Raw genomic sequence first — 21,859 nt, 5'->3', positions numbered from 1 at the left:
TCAAAGGTGACACGTCATCTAACATGATTGACAAAAAGTATTATGTTAGCTAAAAAAATTGACAAAAATACACTAAAATTTAGTTGAAGGGGTAATAGGGACCCCGTGAATTTGATGTCTGTCGTAGTAAATTTGGTCATAGTTCGGGGGTACTAGATGTTTTTCTCGAATAAAAATAAGGTCAAATTTTAAAGATTATATTTATTTATATAAATTATAAAATATGTAATATTCTATTAATGACAATCACAACTTATTTACTGATATAGACAGTAGATAATATCGTTTCTTATCACTTGATTCTCACACTAAAAATAGATGTTTTAATTTATCTGCTAAATTTGTGAAATCAAGAGAATTGTATTATATTTTTTTTCTATCCTTTAGTGTTAAATAACTATATAAAGTAACACTATAGATAAATTTAAAGTTTCAAATTATCATTAATAAGGTTAATTTAACAAAATATACCTCTAAGTAAAATTTTCTTAATGGTTGTGTTATATCAACAAAAAGTTAAGTAATATGAAATGAATTTAGTAAGAGAGTGATAAAACAAAAATATACGCACATGCATGTACATACATATGTATATATACACACTTAGGGGTGGGCTGTTTGAAAATAAGTTATTTCGGAATTAGTTATCACAAAATCAGTTGTACTAACATGTATGTGTGATAACTTATCCCATTATTGTGGTATAAATGGTGCGACAAATAAATTTGAGACTACCTAATATATCTAATAAACGCAGGATAAATAATCATGAACTTTATCTCTGAATTATTATAATTATACCTCACACCAAACGATTCTTTAATACATATAATACTAAAATAACGAGCTTAAAAAATAACATTAAATTTTATGATAAATTTATAAAAAAATATTAATTTACTTATAAAGTTAATAAATTTAAATAAATACTATAAATATTTATATTAAAAAAATATTTATTACATATAATATAAAAAGATATTAATTACATATATGATTAATTAGAAGGACAAACTGAATATTGAATGGGATAAAGAGGAAGTATGATACTACAAAAATTTGGCCTTTAGCCACTGTTATTTAGCCACAGATTCAGAGATCATGGCAAAATTAATTTAAAAAATTAAAATTCCCTACGCATGAAAGAACCGACGCTAAAGTATCGTGGATAAAACAAGCGGTAACTGAAATTTCACCTCCCTCTTTTTTTTGTCATTTTGCCTCCCTTTTTGTTGTTGATTTTAAATTATTTTCTCTAAAAACTTTTAGATATAAGATTTTATTTTCTCTTTCTTGGCTTCACCCAGATAGCTTCTTTTCCCAAAATCACTCCTTCACCCAAATCGTTGCTCATTCAAAAAGAGTTCCAGCGTTTGAATAATAGCTAAAAATGGTAGAATCACTGCTTCAGGTAACAAATTTTTCTATTCATATTTTAATGTTTTGTTCAATCTTCAATGGGTTTCGTTGAGGGTTTCTTTGTGCAAAATTTTATGAAAACCAATGTTTTGGAAAGAATTTTTTCTTTCTATTATCTTCCTATTCGTTCAATTTCTTGTTTCTTAGGGCTTTTTTACATTTTGATTTGTGAAATAGCTATGTAAACTTGACAACAGCTAATCAAAGCTCAATACAAACTGATAAAATCTGCTACATAACGTGGGTACTCACACTACTTCATAGCTGGAATAGCTCACAAGAGAAAGAAGAAGATGATCAAAGTGTTTATTGATGTAATGGTGAGAATGGGAAGTTAACAGTTTTTTTTTATTCCTAGCTGACTTAGTGTCTTATTTATAGAGTTTATACAAAGTATCTAGAAGCATCTGGAAGCTTCTCAACTTGTAGTGTCCTAGCTGGCAATTAGTTATAACTAACTAACTACTCCTTGCAACTAATTAACTACTTCACTATTGGACAATGCAACAGACTTGAGCAATAACCAGTAACTATAGTGCTAGTATCGTCTGCTTCCACTTCATCCATATGCGTTGGTAATCTTTAACACTCCCGCTCAAGTTGAAGAGTGCAAAATGTTGAGCACACCAAGCTTGCTAAGAAGATATGAATGTTGCTCATGACTTAAGCTCTTGGTCAATATATCTGCCACTTGATGCTGCGTAGGCACATGAACTGTTTTGACTAATCCAACTTTGATCTTGTCCCTAATAAAATGACAATCAATCTCTGTGTGTTTCGTTCTTTCATGGAATATAGGATTAGCTGCCAATTGAATAGCTGATTTGCTATCACTCAATACTGTGATAGGCTTGTGAATATGAGAATAATCCTTCCAACCAAGTTATCTCTGCCACTGCTGAGGCCATGCTTCTATATTCAGCCTCAGCTGAACTTCTAGAAACCGTGTGTTGCTTCTTAGATTTCCATGATACAAGTGAGCCTCCAAACTGTATCACATACCCAGTGACAGACCTTCTAGTGGTAGGGCATGTAGCCCAATCAGAATCACACCAGCAGGTTAGATCTGCATTTCCTTGTGACTTCATCTAAATACCTTGCCTTACTGACCCTTTTAGATATCTAACAACCCTGTTTGCAGCCTCTAAGTGAGATCTTTTAGGTTGTTGCATAAACTGACTCTAAGTCTGGACTACATAACAAATATCAGGCCTTGTGATTGTGGCATATATAAGTTTTCTAATCAGTCTCTGATAAACAGATGCATCTCTTAGAACCATATCATTAGTGATTCCAGCAGCTTCATCAACCTCTACTGAAGTCAGTTTAATGTTGGATTCAAGTGGTGTGGGTGCAGGTTTTGCACCTGCAAGGCCAGTCTCTGAAATCAACTCAAGCAAGTACTTCCTTTGATTCATAATAATCCTTTTCTTTGATCTTAGCATTTCAATGCCTAAGAAATATAAGCTCACCTAAGTCTTTTAACTTAAATTGTTGATGCAGTGTTGTCTTAGCTTCTTTGATCATAATATCATTGTCACCAGTTATAAGCAAATCATCCACATAGACTAGAATGACCACCATTCCTCTTGCTTCTTTTAAGGTAAATAAAGAATAGTCATAAGTACTTTGAGTGAAACCAGCCTTTAACAAGGATGAAGTGAGTTTGATATTCCACTGCCTTGATGCTTGTTTAAGTCCATATAATGATTTTCAGTAACCTGTAAACCTTATGTTGTCCTTTCTGCTAAAAACCTTCAGGTAGGTGCATGTATACTTCCTCATCTAGGTCACCTTGCAAAAAAGCATTATACACATCCATCTGGTACAAACTCCATCCCTTTGACACTGCTAGAGCAATAACACACCTGACAATTACCATTTTGGCAACAGGTGAAAAAGTATCATGATAGTCCAACCCCTTCTGCTGGCTATAGCCTTTGGCTACTAGTCTAGCCTTGAATCTTTCAACATCTCCATTTGCCTTGTACTTGATTTTGTATACCTATTTTGAACCTATAACATTCTTACCTGGTGGTAAGTCCACCACTTCCCATGTATTATTGTCTTCAAGAGCTTGTACTTCCAACTTCATGGCTTGAGTCCATCTTTCATCTCTAGCTGCTTCACTAAAGTTTTGTGGTTTTACCAGAGCAGAAAAACTATCAACATAGCATTGGTATGAAAGTGAAGTATTATAATAAGATAGATAATGAGCAATTGGATATTTGGTACCCTTCCTTCTTCCTGCTGTAGTATAGTACTTCAACCAAATACGCTTTTTAGTTACTCTTAAGAGTTCTGCTAGGTGGAGGTTGCATATCTCTTATCTCTGTAGTAACTGGTGCATCATTGTTTGACTCTTGATGTGGTAGAACTTCAGCCAAGTGTTCAGGTTCTAAGCCATCTTGTGGTGATCCATTTGTGTCTGCAGAAGGATTGATTACATGATCTTCAATCACATCAGGCTCTATCTCACTATGGTAGTCATGCAGTTGTAGAAAGTCAGCTGCATCATCTTTATCTTACCTGTTGGCAAATGGAAACACATGCTCTTGGAATGAAACATCTCTGCTAACAAACAATCTGTTGCTATCTAAATCCAATAGCAAATATCCTTTTTGTGAAGGAGAGTATCCCATCATCACTGCTGGTTTAGCTCTTTCTGCAAACTTATCACTTTTAGGTAATACTGAAGAGTAGCACTGACAACCTAATACCTTTAAATGCACCAGTGAAGGGATTCTGGAAAATAACAACTCATAAGGGCTTTTGTTACCAATTGATGATGATGGTAACCTGTTCATCAAATATACTGCAGTTTGAACCAAAACTCCCCAAAACTTGATAGGTATGCTAGATTGAAATCTAATAGCTCTAGCAATGTTCAATATTTGTCTATGTTTTCTCTCTACCACATCATTTTGTTGAGGTGTATGAGGACAACTACTTTGATGCAAAATCCCTATAGAGTTAAACAAATGTGAGCATTGTGAATTAAAGAACTCTCTCCCATTGTCTGACCTTATGACCTTGACAGTAGCTCCAAACTAATTTTTGATCATGACTATAAAATTCTTAAGAGCCATTATGGTTTCAGACTTTAACTGTATTAAGTGGATCCAAGTGTATCTGTTGCAGTCATCAATAATAGTTAAGAAATAAAACTTCTTATCAAAAGTTGGAGTTTTATAAGGTCCCCAAAGATCTATGTGTACCATATCAAAACATGCTTTAGACTTAATATCACTAACAGGAAAAGCCAACCTAGTTTGTTTGGCCAATGGACATATAGGACATTTATGTGACATCTCAACATTCTTATTGTGACCTAAGATATCTAAAATCTTTAATACTTGATCAGATGGATGGCCAAGTCTGTTGTGCCATATACTGCTGTCCTTCACATTGACTTCTGCAACTAAATTTCCTTGTTTTCTTTGCACCTTTGATGGATTGTTGTCTTCATGTTTACTTCTGATCATATACAAACCTCCTTTTCCTCAATCAATCCCCCTCACCCTTCCATTGTAAAGATCCTGAAAGACCCAAAAGTCAGGGTAGAAGGATATAAAACAAGACAGTTGTCTATTGACCTTGGATAATGGTAGCAAATTGATTTTGAAATCAGGTACAAACAACACATCATCCACCATTGCATTTTGAAATATTGTAGCTTTACTAGTGTGTGAGACATCCGCTTTAGTACAATTTGGGAGATTCACCTTGCTCATTCCTGGCCTAACTACTGTACTTGTGGATAGTGCAGTCTTATTTGCAGCTATGTGGTGAGTAGCACCAGAATCTACTATCCATTCTTGAGTTTTATTGTGAAACAATAATCATGCAGTTATACCTGACATGTTTGTCTGTTTCACATCTTGAGGATCTTTGTTTAAGAGCTCCATGATCTTTTTATACTCATCATTTGTGAAGCCTTGTCCCTTGCTTAATACTGTATTATGTACCTCTTTGTTCCCTTCATGGCTTGTTGAACTTTGCCCTGCATCAGTAAGGTTAGAGTAAGAATTGTATGTTGTTGTATACTGGTTTCCTGCATACTGGTTTCCATGTCCACTGTTTCTCCCATATCCTTGATTATTATATCCTCTTGATCCTCCATTGTTATAATTGTTCTTCCTTAGCTTCTAATCATTTGGTAGTTCTATTTGGTGTGTCCACCAAAATGGCAATATTCACATTTCTTTCCATTATATCCTTGAAATGCATAGCTTGGATTTGGTCCTCTATTCATTTGCATGGAAATAGGATCTGATTTCTCAGTGCTTGCAACCACATTTGTCAAATGTTGCATCTTATCCTCCATTGTCATGGCATATGCCTGATTTAGTGTAGGTGTAATTCCCTTTAGTAGGATCTGCCTTCTGGTTGAGTCATATGAGTCATTCAGTCCACTTAGAAATTGATTAACCTTAACTCATACACATGATCTGCATATTCCTTTGATTTTGGGCAAGTACATGATGGAGTAGAAATCATAGCATCATACTCATTCCATAAATTTTTCAGCTTTGTGAAGTAAGCTGCCACAAAATCTGTTCCTTGGGACAAAGTACTGATCTCTCTATGTAGCTGATACAACCTCATTCGATTGACCTTGTGAAACCTCTCCTTCAAATCCTCCCATACGTCAAATGCACTAGTTGCATATACAATTCCAGTTAACAACTCTGCACTGACAGAGCTCATCAGCCATGGAAGTACAATTGCATTGCAGGTTTCCCACTGCTCATGCAATTCTTCTCTATAATTGCTCTTGCTACAAGCTCCAGTTACAAAACCAAATTTTCGTTTTCCTAACAATGCTATGCTCATTGAACGACTCCAAACACCATAATTCTCTGAACTAGTTAACTTGATTGGGATTAAAGTTGCACTAGAAACTTCTGAAGGTTCAATATACAGTGGATCGCTAGAATCTATTTTAGGTGCCATTTTAACCAACAAATTTACAGAATTTTTTTAGGTGCCATTTTAACCGACAAATTTACAGAATTTCACACTGATCTATAGCTCACTTTTAACAATTGACACAATTGATCTAGGCAATTGAAGAAACAACTCAAAACAACTTAAAAGGAACTGTAATTGAACAGAGATATCTAACCAATAAAGCTTTCCTCAACTTGCTCTGTAGATAGAAACCCAGAGATCTAAACTCTGTTGAAGCTGTATCTTAATCAACATTGCGGCTACAATAAACCTAGCTTTGATATCATGATAAAATCTGCTACATAACATGGGTACTCACACTATTTCATAGCTGGAATAGCTCACAAGAGAAAGAAGAAGATGATCAAAGTATTTATTGATGTAATGGTGAGAATTGGAAGTTACAATTTTTTTTATTCCTAGCTGTCTTAGTGTTTTATTTATAGAGTTTATACAAAGTATCTAGAAGCATCTGGAAGCTTCTCAACTTGTAGTGTCCTAGCTGGCAATTGGTTATAACTAACTAACTAACTAACTAGTCCTTGCAACTAATTAACTACTTCACTATTGGACAATGCAACAGACTTAAGCAATAACCAGTAACTATAGTGCTAGTATCGGCTGCTTCCACTTCATCCATATGCGTTGGTAATCTTTAACACAAACCCATAACTAGTTAAATGTTTTCTGTCTCAAAGCATTTATGAGCGATTCGAGTAACTTGATAGGAAGTTGATATCGATGGTCAATGGTAGATCTGGATATGTCTTTTATGTCACCTCTACCTGCCCTCTTAGATTTTATAATCCTAAATTTGCTTTTATTAGTTGAGACATTGAGTCAATTTTAAATGATAAAAAATGAATCAATTTATTACAGAAGTTTAGCCACCAGTTTAATGTATGGAAATGTTAATTAATCAGTATGTCTTCGTTTGGCTTGAGGGAACTCCAGATATTGTAGAAGTTCTTGTTATATATAATATGGAAGATTTCCTCGAAGATTCTAAGAAACATGTCGAGCCCTTGAAACAATAGTCAGTTGTTGTCGCTTGAGAATCTTAAAGTTTTGATATATTTTATTTTCCTTTTCCATTTTATAATCACATCTAACCTTTATACTGTTAGTTTTTGTTAAGTATCCTCATTTTGTCTGCCACCCATGTGTACAAGTTTTCCTTGTATAACAGATTGTGTTGCTTGGTTGAGCATGGACTTATTTAATTTATTTTGAGCGTGATGGTTTATTCTTCTTGTGATGACAGGTCCTGTCGGTAGATCCACACTTGGCCGTATCATGAATGTCATTGGAGAGGCAATTGATGAAAGAGGCCCAATTAGCAAGTCATAAATGTTGCGGATACTCCATATTATAATTTATTCACGGGACAATATCAAAATATTCTAATTTATCCATGAGAATGTCTCTATTATTGCATCTTAATCTGTAAAATGGTTGCAGCAACCGATCACTTTTTGCCAATCCATCGTGAAGCTCCTGCCTTTGTTGAGCAAGTCACCGAACAACAAATTCTTGTCACTGGTATTAAGGTACTTCCATCAGTTCTTATTGTCTTGGGTGGTATATTTTTGCACCCATCCGGAATGCTGCATTCACTACTGATTTCTCTGGTATTGCTTTTTATTAAACTTAATAATGATGACTATATCATTTTTGTGCTTTCGGTTAGGTTGTTAATCTTCTTGCTCCATACCAAAGAAGAGGAAAAATTGGGCTGTTTGGTGGTGCTGGTGTTGGGAAAACTATGCTTATTATGGAACTGGTTAACAAATTCGCAAAAGCACATGATTAGGAATGGTTTCTTTTTACTTCTTTATAAATGTCAGATAAAAGTCACTGCAAAGTGATCAGTTGGGTTGCTTGACTCTACAGGTGGTTTCTCTGTCTTTGCTGGTGTTGGTGAGCGTACTCGAGAGGGTAATGATTTGTACCGAGAAATGATTGAAAGTGGTGTTACCAAGCTTGGCGAGCGGCAAGTTAGTTTTGATCTACCTCTTTAACTCATAGTGCTTTTCCTGTATGTTTCTGGCATATTATGACCTCAACTATTACAGAGTGAAAGCAAGTGTGTCCTTGTATATGCTCAAATGAATGATCCCCCTGGTGCTTGTGCACGTGCTGAACTTACAGGTTTGACCGTGGCTGAGCACTTCCGAGATGCCGAGGGGCAGGATGTGCTTCTCTTTGTTGACAATATTTTCGGGTTTACTCAGGTAGGATTTCTTCTATGATCCGATATACAAACTTTGCTCATATATAAATCCTGACTGTGGCGCTAAATGCTATCTGCATCTTGTTTTGAAATAGGCCCAAGATCCGTAGACATGAAGTTAAAGTTGAAGTTAAAGGAGTCACTAGAAGTGAAGTTAAAGTTGACAAGAAAATGAATCAAACGGCTAGCATATGTTTGAAGCAAAAGACAAAGCAAATCCCCTTCTAAAGAAGAACCCGAGTTCTCTTACTCTTTTCATTTTTTTCATTGTTCTGCAAACATTTGCGCTCTCCTTCCTTTAAGATCTGTTGTGTCTTTTTTTTTTGTAGTTAATCTATTGCTTATCAAAGATTGCTGTCCTCAGTAGTTTATGTTGCTCGACATGCGCTGCATTGCAGTCCTTTTTGAAACGAGATGTTGGAGCTGCATATTGATCTTTTCAGATTCTCAGCTACTGTGAGTGCAACAAAGTTTAGTCATTCTCGTGTTCTTTTCCTCAAAATTTGTTAATATATTTATATTTCTGTAATTGTTTATGTACCAGAGATTGTGCTAATTAAGTTATTGGTTAGCTATCACACAGAGGCAGACCACAAGTTAAAGGTGATTTACAAGAAGTATTCAAGTTCTCATAGAGGTGCTGTTGCAGTAAAACCTCCAGTCATTTTGTTGTTGGCTGAATTGCCTGCTTTTAACTTAAATTATTTTTAGCCTTTAGTATAGTTTGGAATTACCATATATCTTGTACTTTAATTTTTTGCATTCCATTATGCAACCATTGTAGGCGTGATATTTTGTTAGTAAATCATTGTAAACTTTGATTATTATAGCAATGATTTGTATATTATGCAAGTGAATGTGTATCAATTAAATGTATTGGAACCAAGATTTGTGAGAAATAATTATATATATTTTTTTAAAATTGTGTAGTTTAGCCACGGATTAACCGTAGCTAACTAATCAGATGAATTAATTATGTCTTAAAGTAGCCACGGTTTTGGTGTGGCTATTTAAAAATTTCAAATATATATATATATTTAACTCAAATTTACCCATGGAGAACCGTGGCTATTCACACGCTAAACCGTGGCTAACGAAATGTTACCACGGAGCCTAAAACCGTGGCTAATTTCGTTGCCACGCCCCTTGTGGGCACGCTGGTGACCATGGATCTTAGCCACGGTTTTGGTATCATTTAGCTACGGTTTTGACTGTGGCTAAACAACACATTTTTTGTAGTATGTAAAGTCGAAATCAAATAAAGTATGGTTAACGAATTATCATAATGTAAAATATTGAAATCGAAATTAAAAATACTGAACCATACCAACCTAATTTGATATGGTAATGGTATTATTCTTCTAGATACCGAAAACCAAAGTTATCGTACCGTACCATACCATACCCACCCCTACCCTATTCCTCTCAAATCCCAATTCACAAATCATCATTGCTCTATGCTTTCTTGGTCTTTGTTGCTGCTACCGCCAGATTTGTTGACATCGCCGGCAAAGGTCACGGTTTCAGCCTCACCGGCCACCTCTCTCTGCATTCGTTGTTAAGTTTACTTGGCACCCGAAAAGTTCAGATCCTGAATCCGCCTCTGCCTGCCATCCATATAGGCATGTCACCCGTGCTTGAAAAAAGTCTTCATAAGACAATGACATGGTCTGAAGAATTGTTTTCGTTAACAGTGCTTTTATAGCTAGAAAGAAAAAGTTTATTTTAACCAAATATTTCAAATACAAAAACATGACATTCACAAAGCTTATAGAAGACAATTAAAGTGAAAGACCATTTCGTAATAGCACATGGCTAACAAACTTCTCAAAATTCATATAAGATGATCCATCTGAAGAATTGGAAGCTTTTTCAGCTAATTTTTTCCACTTCAATGCATTTTCTTTCATCTCTTTACCCTTTTCTCCAATCATCAACTCTCTCACAAGTTCCTCAATCACTTCCCTCTTCACATTGCTATCGACTTCCATCCCTACACCCAAACGGTTACAATTAAACCAACAATTTGTCTGTTGATCTGCAAAAAAAGGCCAACACAACATGGGCACACCAAATGATATACTTTCGAAAGTTGAATTCCATCCACAGTGAGTTAAAAATCCTCCAATTGATGGATGACTTAAAACTTGCTCTTGAGGACACCAACCAACTAATAAACCTCTTTCCTCAGTCTCCTCAAGGAATTCATGTGGTAAAATGGCCGAATCACCCATGACTAAATGTGATCTAACGATCCACAAGAAATTCACTTTAGTATTTGCAAGTCCCCACGCAAATTCAATCAACTGCTCATTGCTCATCACTGTAACACTTCCAAAGTTCACATAAACAACGGAATTTGATTTCTTCGTGTCCAACCATTCGAGACAATGAGTATCTTCTTTCCATAGATTTGATCCGATTGATTTCAAGTATTCATCTTGAGTTTGTTTATTCAACAAAGAGCGATGTAAGGGTCCGATTGTATAAACTTCAGGGAACAAAGTTGATATTTGTTGCAAAACGTCACTCTCTAATGTGTCGAAAGTGTTCAAAATGAGTGCAGAGAATTTGGGAATTTTGTCCACGATTTCTTCCGTTATAAATTTCATTATAATATAGCTTGGTTCATCCACTGTGGCTCTGATGAAACTTGGCAAGTTTTTTAGACGAATGCCTTTCATGCCAGGTATCCAATCTATAATCGTGTCTAAATAACTTTCATCTGAAATTCAACCAATAAAAAGAAATTGTAATTAATTTTGGGATGGCTTACAAGAGATGTTATGAAGTATTAAAATTTATAGAGCTTATTATCTATGAACTGACAATCAACGAACTTTCCAACGCTAAACTTATCAGCTTAAAGTCCTGGCTATGCTTCTGACTATAGAATCGTACATAAAAGTTGAAACTAGTAATCTAGAAAATAAGATAGGTTATTTACTGTAATGATTTCATTTTCATACCTTTTAGCGGAGCGTAACCTTTTTCCACAAGTTCAGGATATTGCATGAAAGCCCACAAGGAACAACCACTAGCAGTCCAAAAGCCAATATTAGGGACACCTAACTCCTCAGAAACTTGTTGAGTGAAGCTCATAGCAGCATCAGCAACTATGCAAGTAATAGAAGGGAAACTGGAATTATCATTTAGTCTCGTAACAAGGTCTCTAAAAGGGGCCAAACATGACTTCTTAGATGACTCACATAACGACGGAACGTCTTGTGTGGCATCCTCATTAGAGGGAGGGAGTCCATCAGGGATGGACTCAAAACGAAAGGAAGGAAAGCCATTCAGGGAATTTGGACCCTGTGATTTTAACAATCGACGATGATTAAATTCTGTGTTAACAAAGGTGATATGAAAGCCTTTGACATGGAGAATTTTGGCTAATTTGAACATAGGATTAATATGGCCTTGTGCTGGAAATGGAATGCATAGTGCATGTGGCTTGGACAATTTGGATTCCTTTGTATGATTCATATTGGACTTGTTTTTTCAGAAATTGTGAATAATATTAGATGTAACGTATTATTGTTTCTTGCAGTGAGATTCAAGCAAAGGTTGTTCACTTATATAGACCGGCCAGTCCACAAATTTAATTACTCTATAAGTTTCGATTTATATAGCGAGAAAAGAAAAGGAGTTTTAGAAATTATGATTTTGAACATGTTACGACAAGTTTGTTCTAACAAATATGACGTTATCAGTTACCTAAAAAGTTAAAAGTGTTTTCAAATATAGAAAAATATATGTCTTATTGAAACAAACTAATAAGAAGCGGATGTATCTTTTATACAATAACATGATAAAACGTATTAAACTATCATATTATATGAAAGCTAACTATGACAAGTAAATTAATTGTTTAGAATGGGACTTGGAAAATAAAAGTTATCAGTGAAAAGAAAAATCATAATTTCCATAATATTAAGCAAACTCTAAAAAAAAAAGAAAGGATGTTTGAGGTCACCCCAGATGGTTACTATATTTTAAGTGGTTATTGTACGGGAAAAACAAAGAAGAAAGGGTCAATTTATGTACAATGTTTGAGCTTAATTAATAATAATCACTTTGGCATTTTTACAAATGCACAACGTTATCAAAACAAAAAGAGAGATATCATTATTATATAATTATACATGAATAAAAAAATATTGTTTCTTTAAAAATAATTGAAGTTGATGGCCAGAAAGGGGAAAAAAAAAAAGGAAAGGCAAAAACTACCTGAACTAGTCAAACATCTCTATTGCATCTACATAATAAATCAATAGTTAAAAATAATTACATAATATATCATAACTTCCTAATTTCCTATCAAAATCAAAAAATTAGGTCGTAAATACATGTTGTATACTTATAGACTAACAAACCACATATTTTTTACTTACACAAAAACAACCCCTTAACGTGATAATTTTCTACCTTCTCTAGGCCGCCAGCCCCCTAAAAGGAAAAAAATGGAAGTTGGTGGATCGGGTCCACTCGTTCCCGAATCTCCTTTCTTCCTTCTATTCAGCTCCGTACGAATTTACAATGGAAAAAGTGCCTTTCGCAATACCCTCGTCCTTTGTATTTATAGAATGAATTTACATGTCTGCTGTTGCTAAAAAGTAATGAAAATTAAAACAGTGGGGCCTATCCCCATCTAACTTCTCCTAAAATTCTAAGTTACATAAAGTTTCTTACAATTCCTAAAACTAAAGAAAGAAAATAGTCAACAATAGTGGCTTACATATACATTTTTTCTACGTAAAAAGTCTAACAAATTAATTAATGTACAGTATCTTGTCTCCGTTGATTTTGTCGTATCTGCTCCATTATTGCTCTGTATCTGCTCCATTATTGCTCTGTATCTGCTCCATTATTGCTCTTTATTTTTATCCTTCCAGCTGGACGCTAAATTATAATCTTAATGATCTCTAGACAAATGACAGAATGATTTTAAATCGACATAATTGAGATTAAATTTAAAAAAAATGGTACTTTAGAAACAAAATAGTGAGAAAATCAAAGGGATTCAAACCACATCTAATTGTCTATGAAGACTATTTCAAGCATTTTTGGAAGCAAATTAAATTGATGGACCAACGGACTGTTGCACAATATAACTACTGCCTCCGGTTATTTTTAATTGTCCTTTTCATTTCTTGAGACTCCGTTCATTTTTATTTGTAACTTTACACTTCTTGAGAGTCACAAATTGTATGAACTTTGGTCAATATTTTAAAATATATTTTTTATCATACAAATAGAAGAAGGATTGCAACTTATAACATTTTTCATATTATTTCTAAATATCAAAATTTAAACTTTTAAAATAATGACACAAACATAAAATGCAATTTAATTTGACCACGAATCACATCTATGACCTCCAACTTTGGCTGTGCACAAATAACAACTTAAACTTGTATAAAGTTGAATAAACAGAAACATATATTTCATGTGGTATAATATACATAGAGGCTTATCTTGCATAAAATGAAGAGCGTGATATGAAAATAGTTCAGATATATGTTGAGTATAACCAAATTATTGAACGGCACGATCAACCGATAAATTCCACAAACAAGCGGCACCTTAACCATCCAAAAAATACGTCCCAGGCGACACCACTCGAAAAACTCATTACTAAGCTTTTCTGAATAAGATTGCCAAATAAACTACAAAATAGAAAAAAATTAAGTTTAAGATTTCTCATTAATTTAATTACTAGTTGTGCTTCTAAAGACATTTTTGCTTGTTTAAACATATGGGCCATTTGTTAGGAACGCTATATAGGAATTAATCATTCCAAAATAAGTTATTTCACTATGTATATTGGATAATTTTTCCCATCGCATTAAGGTATAAATGGTGGGATAAATAATTTTGAGACTAACTAATACCTCCAATTAAATGTAGAATAAAATAATTGTGTATTTTATTCTGGAATTATTATAATCTAACTTTCTTATTCAAGTTAACTTCAATAATCATTAATCACCACTAGCATTTAACTTTTGTCACAAAATAAAGCCAACTTATTGACTAGAATATGTTCCCCTTATATATAAGTCAACAAGGGTTGTACCAACACTGCAACTATTTGTTGTACAAAAAGTTATGTAAATAGTACTTTATATTTGGTCCTTAACCTTTTCCTATTAACGTGTATATTGCTTTGTCAAACCACACGTAGCACTGATTCTATTCTTCTTTTGTTTTCTACTTTTGCCTTTTCTTTCATTTTTTTTCCTCTTCCAACTTGAAGAACAACATCGGCATGTCAGAGGTACCAAAAATAAGAGTGTTCTTGACGGTACCAGAGTTCTATGTCAGGAACGATATCAACATCTCAGAGTTTTTGACGTAGGAAATAAGAGTGTATTTTCTTTCAATTTTTTTGGGCATGCCATCATCCATTGATGATCTTCAACAATGTCACTGGCTAACTACTTCAGAAGGTACCAGATTGTTTTTATTCTAGATCTACATGTTTCTCTGACTCTGTCCCTAATTGGTGATGTTCATGCATGCTTTTATGTTTGGTAATGGGGAAGTTCAAAGATGGACTGGAGAATTTTTAACAGAATGGCATTCTTCGTTGTAACTTCTTCAGTTATATTAGCTACAAGTTGCTTGTGTATTATCAAATTCTTCTTACTTTTTAATTTTTAAAGCTTTAATTAAGTTACCAAAAAAATACGTTGAGAAGAGCATTGTTGATGTAATCGGTGGCGGACACAGAATTTAGGGATCGTGGGTATTTGTGAAGTTCAAACACACATATTGACGCCCAACGCTTTAAGTTTCCGCAACCAAAACACCCAACTATCTTCTTGAATTTTGTTGAAACAATATATTTTTTTCATTTGGTAATATCTCGTTGTAGAAGTGAAGTAGTTTCAAGAATTGGATCAATATTGAATTTTGTTATAATAGTATTATCTTTTTCCGCTTTTGGTGATACTGTGTTGAAGAAGTGAAGTAGTTTCAAGAATTGAATTAAACTTGAATTTTGTTGAAAAAGTTTTTATATCTCTTTTGGTGATGCAATGTTGAAGAAGTGAAGTAGTTTCAATAATTGGGTCAATCTTGAATTTTGTTGAAAATTCTTACTACTGACTTGGTCTACAAAAATCTACAACTTTTGTTTGAATGGTTGCTCACTACCATTTTGAAGAGCCATCGAAGTGGTCTAAGGATGTGAAGTTTATCTTAGTTGATGTAGATAAAGAAGAGACTGAGCTTAGGAAACCATGTTTAGGGATAGCTGGTGATGTTACTAAGGTTGTTGAGATGATACATAAGGAGATTAAGGATAACCCTTTTTGTTTAGGGAAGTATTATCCTTGTGTTGAGGCATTAACAAAGAAGAGCAAGGAAAATATTTTGAAAATGGAGGCACAACTTGCAAAGGATTGTTGGAGTCCCACATCCGTGGGTTAAAGGGTCCTTGGTCTCCTTATATGGTCTTGGGCAATCCTCCCCTCAAGAGTTAGCTTTTGAGGTTGAGTTAGGCCCAAGGTCCATTTCTTTATCATGGTATCAGAGCCAGGCCCTCCCAGTTCATTGTTTTCGATGTTAGGCCCCCGTCTTATATTGTCCACGCTCCAGATGTCCAGTCCTGGGCGTTTGGGAGGGTGTTGGAGTCCCACATCGGTGGGTTAAAGGGTCCTTGGTCTCCTTATATGGTCTTGGTCAATCCTCCCCTCACAAGCTCACTTTTGAGATTGAGTTAGGCCCAATGTCCATTTTTTTATCAAGGATGTTGTGCCTTTTAATTTTATGACATCAGTGAGAATTATTAGAGATGTAATACTGCAAATGGGCAGTCCTGCTCCAATTGTTGTCTCTGAAGGTGCGAATACTATGGATGTGGGGCGATCAGTATTAGTTCAGACAGAACCAAGAACCTGGTTGGATGCTGGGACGTGGGGGACAATGAGAGTTGGTCTCAGGTACTTGTAATACCCAGTATTCTTCTAAACTAGAAAATGAACCGTTCTTCCTACATGTGAAAACTCTAATCTTGTAATTCACATTGGAGTACATGACTTATAATGAGTATCCTAGTGATAAGAGAGCTTATGATGTGTTAAACGTGTTCATAAGAGTCACTTAAGGTAATACAAGCTAAGAGCTTTGGAATCCATCAAGTTTTAGTGTTTGATTTCGCAAGGGTCATCTTTAAATGAGCATAACTTGATGTATATGTGGTATTTTGGCATATTTAGACCTACCAAATTGTAGAGAATCAAATTAGCTTTCCAATGATACCAATTTTGCCTTATTCTAAATACCTGAGCGAAAAGTTATGCCCATTTTTGTGAGAGACAGTAATGGTATCCGATTGGTTAGGCGCCGCCCAACCATACTTGTGCGATTAATTGGGCGTCGCCTAAGTCAATTCCAAGTGCCAAAAACACTTCATTTTGACTTATATCAAGGGTGTTGAAGTCATTTCACACCCCTAAACCATCCCTAACCACTCCAAATCGTTATAAGGGATATTTAAACACATTATTTACATTACCTAAACCCTAAATCAGTCAAGTTACAATCCAAAACCCTTTCCCTGTTCCCAAAAACAAAATCTAAAGTTTACCTCTTACTAATCAAGAAGTTAAGCTCCGAATTCAAAGTTCTCTACAAAGATTCTTTCAATCAAGCTTGAGGGTCCAATATTTCAACGAATCCGTTACCATAAAGGTATGTGGGGTTATGAATAAGAACACCCTTTCGTTCTTTTGCCCAAAGTTTGCATTATTTTACAAAGATACATGATTTTTACATGTTTTATCATGAATTTGAAGTGATAAATCTTATCCTATGTTATTGTTCAAGATACTATGATTAATTTGAATGTTTATAAAATCAACTCCATGAGTTTGAGATTGTTGTTATGATTAAAGGCTGAAAATTTTTCAGATTCCCATATAAATTATGCATGCTTGTGATATAAAGCATAAATGTTGAAATGTTTTGATTAAGTATCGCTATAAGGGTCATTAACCCACATTGAGATTGTTGTTTTGAGAATTTATGTGCTACATGCACCCATGTTTAGACTATTTTTGATGAAGTGTAGAAAAATTTGACCTTTTGGTCATAACAGAGTTAAAATCCACTTTATGAAACAAGTTACGGATTTTATCATTTATTTAACTTAAGAAATATGAGATTACCCTTAAAGTGGACTTTTCTTGAAATTTTTTTGAGCATAGTATTGGGAGTAGTATTTAGCATCGAGTTGGGTATGTTACTATGGTTTCATACCTCAGAACTACGTGCCACCATAGGTTGAGACATTGACTTCCACTATATGTGAAAAATTGGGATAGTGATTACTGGGATGAGATTGTTCTACACTGATGGAAAGGGTAGGATAGCCCTAACCTTACGGGGGCAAGTCGTGGGACATCATGGGTGCTCACATGGTGTACATGTCGGTTAGAAGAACCTCCCAAAGAGTCATCCCTCATTCTTAGATTGATTTTACTGATTTAAAAGAGATTTGAAATGCAGATTTATGATGTATTCAATATTCTAGATTTCACTAAGATTGCTTGATGAGAGAATAAGAAAAGAATCTTGATATTTGGGTTATGTGTAATGGCTCATGATATCCAGATTGGCATGTTTTACCATTCATTGTGTATGATTTCTGATTTTAGATTTCTTTTAAGCTTTATGAGCCATTTATAAATGTCCTTCATGATTTGGAAAGAAAACTTATGACATGATCGTTACATATATATATATATATATATATATATATATGCATATAAATATGTTTATTTCATGCACCCCCATATACTCGGTACGTTTCCATAGTACTGACCCACATATTCGTATGTGGGCTATATTTTCTCGAAATGTAGGTACAAGGTATAGTGTACATCTTCAAATCCAGTCAGTTCGCATCATCCAGTCAGCAGATGATGAGTCCTTTTGATTCAAGGGCTTGAGTTAGTTATACAGTTCGAGAAGTGTTGTATTTTCTTTATTCAGTCGTATTGAGTTGGGTTAGTCGAGAGTCATGACCCGGCTACCTACAGTTAGTACTAGTAGAGGCTTCATAGACAGTCAGTAGAAGTTGATGTATTCCATTTTAGTTTTGGTTGTAAAAGCAGAGTTGTAATTTTGTAAATTTAGTTTTGTATCTATCATATTCAGAAAAGAGCTATTTTTTGCAGATTTGTATAGATTTATACTTTTTGTTCAGTTGCTTATGAGTTATGGTAGTAGAAGGGTTAGCTTGGGGTCACTTGTGATCCTAAGCACTGTGTGACTTCTCGGGACCCGATTTTGGGGCGTTACAAACTTGGTATCAGAGCACAAGGTTCAAGTGTCCTAGGGTGTCTATAAAGCCGTGTCTATTAGAGTCTTGTAGAATGGTACGAAAACGTCTGTACTTTTCTTCGAGAGGCTACAGGGCATTTAGGAAATGTCTCCATTCTTTTAAGTCTTAAATCGTGCTATAGAAAAATTCTCCAAAAAACTTATACAAATTCTCATCTTACTCTAGGCAGGCCATCTCTGCCTTATTTTCAAGGTATTAGAAACTGTTGAGCTTCATTCTCCATAGATAGTTATGGGACTGTAAGAGAGCTAGAAAGTATCCTGTCAGTACTTTTGAGTTCCAAAAACTGAATTGCTTTATCAGGCTTGTAGAAATCATGCACAAAGCCTGAGTCAGACGTGCTTTCGAATTTCTCCTCATAATCCATAATGATAATCTATAATTCTCTATCTATGTTCTTGAAGTAACATGTTCGGCAAGTTCCAGTTCCTCTCTAGATAATGCTTTTATAATTGCTAGCAAAAGTTTCAGAAGTTTCATAAAGCGACTTGAGAGGAGCCTTCTAGTATGTTATAAGTCCATTAGATTTGAAGTTATACCCTTGTTCTTATGAGTTATTTAATTAAGACAGAGTAAGGTGTATTCTTAGATCGTTGAAGGTTGTGTGTCAAGTTTCTATCTCTTGTATTATGTAATCTTGTTATCATTATGTTTGTGAAAAACCAAAGTCTAGTGAAGCCGTGTGAGACCTATTTTGATTCACTAGCAACTTGTTGTTTATCTTGTTGTTTTGGTGTTAGTTGAAAGTGTGGGTTTCTGTGTAGTGACAGAAGTAGTAACGTTTAGTTGAAAGTCTTATGTTAGTTGAACTTGTGGGTTTAGAAGTGTAGTGGCAAAAATGGTGGTAAGGGCGATTTATTGAATATGTATAGCTGAATATTTGCTTATGATTGAATTAGTAATGAAGTGATATACCCTTGTTTGTTAGTTTAGTGAATTTAGAGAAGGATATTATTAGTTAAGTTGAATTGTTATTTGCTTGAAGTGTGAAAAGAGTTATTGATGGTATTTATTGTGCTAGGAAAGTATAGGTTTTGATGGAAGTACTTGGTGGTTGAGTATTGTTAATTTAGGCTTTCCTGAGATTGCAAGAGGAAGTTTAGTTGAAATTTATAGAGCTATGAAAGTAATTTAGGTGTGAAGATGGGTAAATAGTAATGATGTGAAGAAGGAGGATGTGTTAACAGATTACAAATAAGATAGGCCATATGATTATGATCGATTGTCATTGTGTACTAGTTTTTCTTAATGCTATGTTCTATAGTTTTGAAGTGAAAATTGTGTGTGAGATTGGGTTGTAAATCATGTTTAGCTCTAGATTTAAGTTCGAATAGTTGATGGGGTTCAGTTGTTGATGCTAGTTATATGGAGGTGAACCAATAGACTTGAAATAGTGAATGCAAGAATGTAAGTTTACTGATTTGAGATTAAGTATGATGTTGTATGAATGACGTAGAAGTATTCCCAAGGTAATATGGGGCTGCATTATTTTTTAGGATTATGGCATATTGTTTGTGGCTAGTAGTACCGTTGAGTTGCTAGGTGGAGAAAAACTAGTTAGATGGTATATGGCGTTCTAAATAGCCAAGTTAAGGAGTTTTGATTGATAGTGTTGAGCCTTTTGTTATGGTCTTGATTCTCATGGTTTAGAGATATAAGTTTGGAGATGCGATATTGGTAGGCTATGACGAAAGTAGTATGGTTCATTAAGGGTTGAAGATATTCGTGTTAAGTGTTGGAACATAAGTTGAGTTTTGTTTTGAAGATTGAGCTAATAGAAAGTAGAGTTAAAGAACTAGTTGGTGTGAACTCATAGTATGGTGATGCTCCTGAAGATTCTAAGTTAGTAAGTGTTCAAGTTATTAGATGATGACTATTGGAGACGTAGAAAGATAGAGTTGTATCTTAGAATGAAGTATTAGCAGTGGGTTTTACACTTTCAGGTGTAGTCTTTCAAGGTAAGTTATTGTTTATGAGTATTATTATGCCCTAGACTCTAGAGTAAAAGGATTGCAGTTTATATTAGTGTTAGTAAAAGGTTACATAGACTTAGAATATCACCTTTGATCTAAGGGGGAGATGGTAGAGTGAAGAACCAAATCAAGTTTTGAGAGTTAGATTGTGTTATATGTTAACAAGAGTTACGGTGAGATAGTGATCCTTTCTTCCTCTACAGTATTCCTTGGATTTCGATCGTTATCACATTAGATTTATGTCATGCGTGATAGATCTATGCCAAAGGCCAATGCTTATACACTTCATGTGTACTCAAGTCCATTCGCAGCTTCTAGCAAACAAGTAACAACTTCACTTTGTGATTTGAGTTATCCCTCATATATCTATGAAATCAAGTCTTATGTTGAATAGCTTATGTTAAGTATAAACTCATGTTTCAGAGTATGATCAGTTCTTAGAAACTCATGATCCTAGTGAAATCCAGTTTATAACATGTATGCCCTCAGTTTAGATCTTTTTAATGGATCCATGTCTTTGACATTCTATTCTTCAGGCTTTAGTTAAGTGTCAGAGTTATGTATAGTATTCTTTCATGCTTCAGGTCCTTATGTGTTAGCCCTTCTATGACCTCTTTTTACGTTAAGATAGTGATGATGAACAGTTGTTTAAATGAGAGAGTAAATGTTTAATGCTGAAAAAAGATCGTTGTATGCCTGTTTTAGATAAGGCTAAAGTGTGAAGTAAGATTGAGGCCAAGTCTTTGATACATGTCGTGGTTTGTTGAAAATTTGTGTGTATATTCTTAAGAATAGTGCAAGAATATTGTTGTTGATAGAGGTTTACAGACTAGGGGGAGTAAGCCTTTATGAGTGTTTGCCTTGAAGTTCATATGTGGTTATAATGATAGGCTTGAATGTCGTGTTGGGATGTAAGTGGAGGAATGC

At 34.6% G+C, this 21,859-nt stretch overlaps 1 protein-coding gene and 2 long non-coding RNA genes across 6 annotated transcripts; 2 read left to right on the top strand and 1 right to left on the bottom strand.

Annotated features, from left to right (window-relative positions):
• Window positions 1-1,152: 1,152 nt before the first annotated feature.
• Window positions 1,153-8,191, top strand: LOC124897708. Of its 2 annotated transcripts, XR_007054590.1 has the most exons (4): window positions 1,153-1,180; window positions 1,308-1,411; window positions 7,637-7,922; window positions 8,063-8,191. It is a non-coding gene; the product is annotated as an uncharacterized LOC124897708 (long non-coding RNA). The 2 variants fall into 2 exon arrangements; XR_007054589.1 differs by lacking the exon at window positions 1,153-1,180 and having other exon boundaries at window positions 1,248-1,411.
• On the top strand, window positions 8,192-9,527 carry LOC107867476. Of its 3 annotated transcripts, XR_007054588.1 has the most exons (5): window positions 8,192-8,369; window positions 8,524-8,606; window positions 8,701-8,845; window positions 8,935-9,061; window positions 9,150-9,527. It is a non-coding gene; the product is annotated as an uncharacterized LOC107867476 (long non-coding RNA). The 3 variants fall into 3 exon arrangements; XR_001673201.2 differs by having other exon boundaries at window positions 8,701-9,061; XR_001673200.2 differs by having other exon boundaries at window positions 8,448-8,606; window positions 8,701-9,061.
• Window positions 9,528-10,302: 775 nt separating this feature from the next.
• Window positions 10,303-12,206, bottom strand: LOC107869525 (7-deoxyloganetin glucosyltransferase). The gene is made up of 2 exons (XM_016716056.2): window positions 11,575-12,206; window positions 10,303-11,330 (listed from the first exon to the last, which is right to left on the bottom strand). Exons 1-2 carry the CDS (start codon window positions 12,089-12,091, stop codon window positions 10,387-10,389), a joined length of 1,461 nt encoding a protein of 486 aa, XP_016571542.1. The 5' UTR covers window positions 12,092-12,206; the 3' UTR covers window positions 10,303-10,386.
• Window positions 12,207-21,859: the final 9,653 nt, after the last annotated feature.

Source organism: Capsicum annuum, chromosome 4 (assembly GCF_002878395.1).
Source record: "Capsicum annuum cultivar UCD-10X-F1 chromosome 4, UCD10Xv1.1, whole genome shotgun sequence".
Lineage (NCBI taxonomy): Eukaryota > Viridiplantae > Streptophyta > Magnoliopsida > Solanales > Solanaceae > Capsicum > Capsicum annuum.
Note: the sequence above shows the minus strand (reverse complement) of the source record. Positions and strands in the feature narration are given on the sequence as shown.

What these genes read in the sequence shown, in the direction of transcription:
- LOC107869525 (XM_016716056.2), bottom strand. Translation starts at nt 12,091, where the DNA reads ATGAATCATACAAAGGAATCCAAATTGTCCAAGCCACATGCACTATGC. An exon ending in AGGTTACGCTCCGCTAAAAG is followed by an intron (nt 11,331 to 11,574) that starts GTATGAAAATGA and finishes GTTGAATTTCAG; the next exon opens with ATGAAAGTTATTTAGACACG.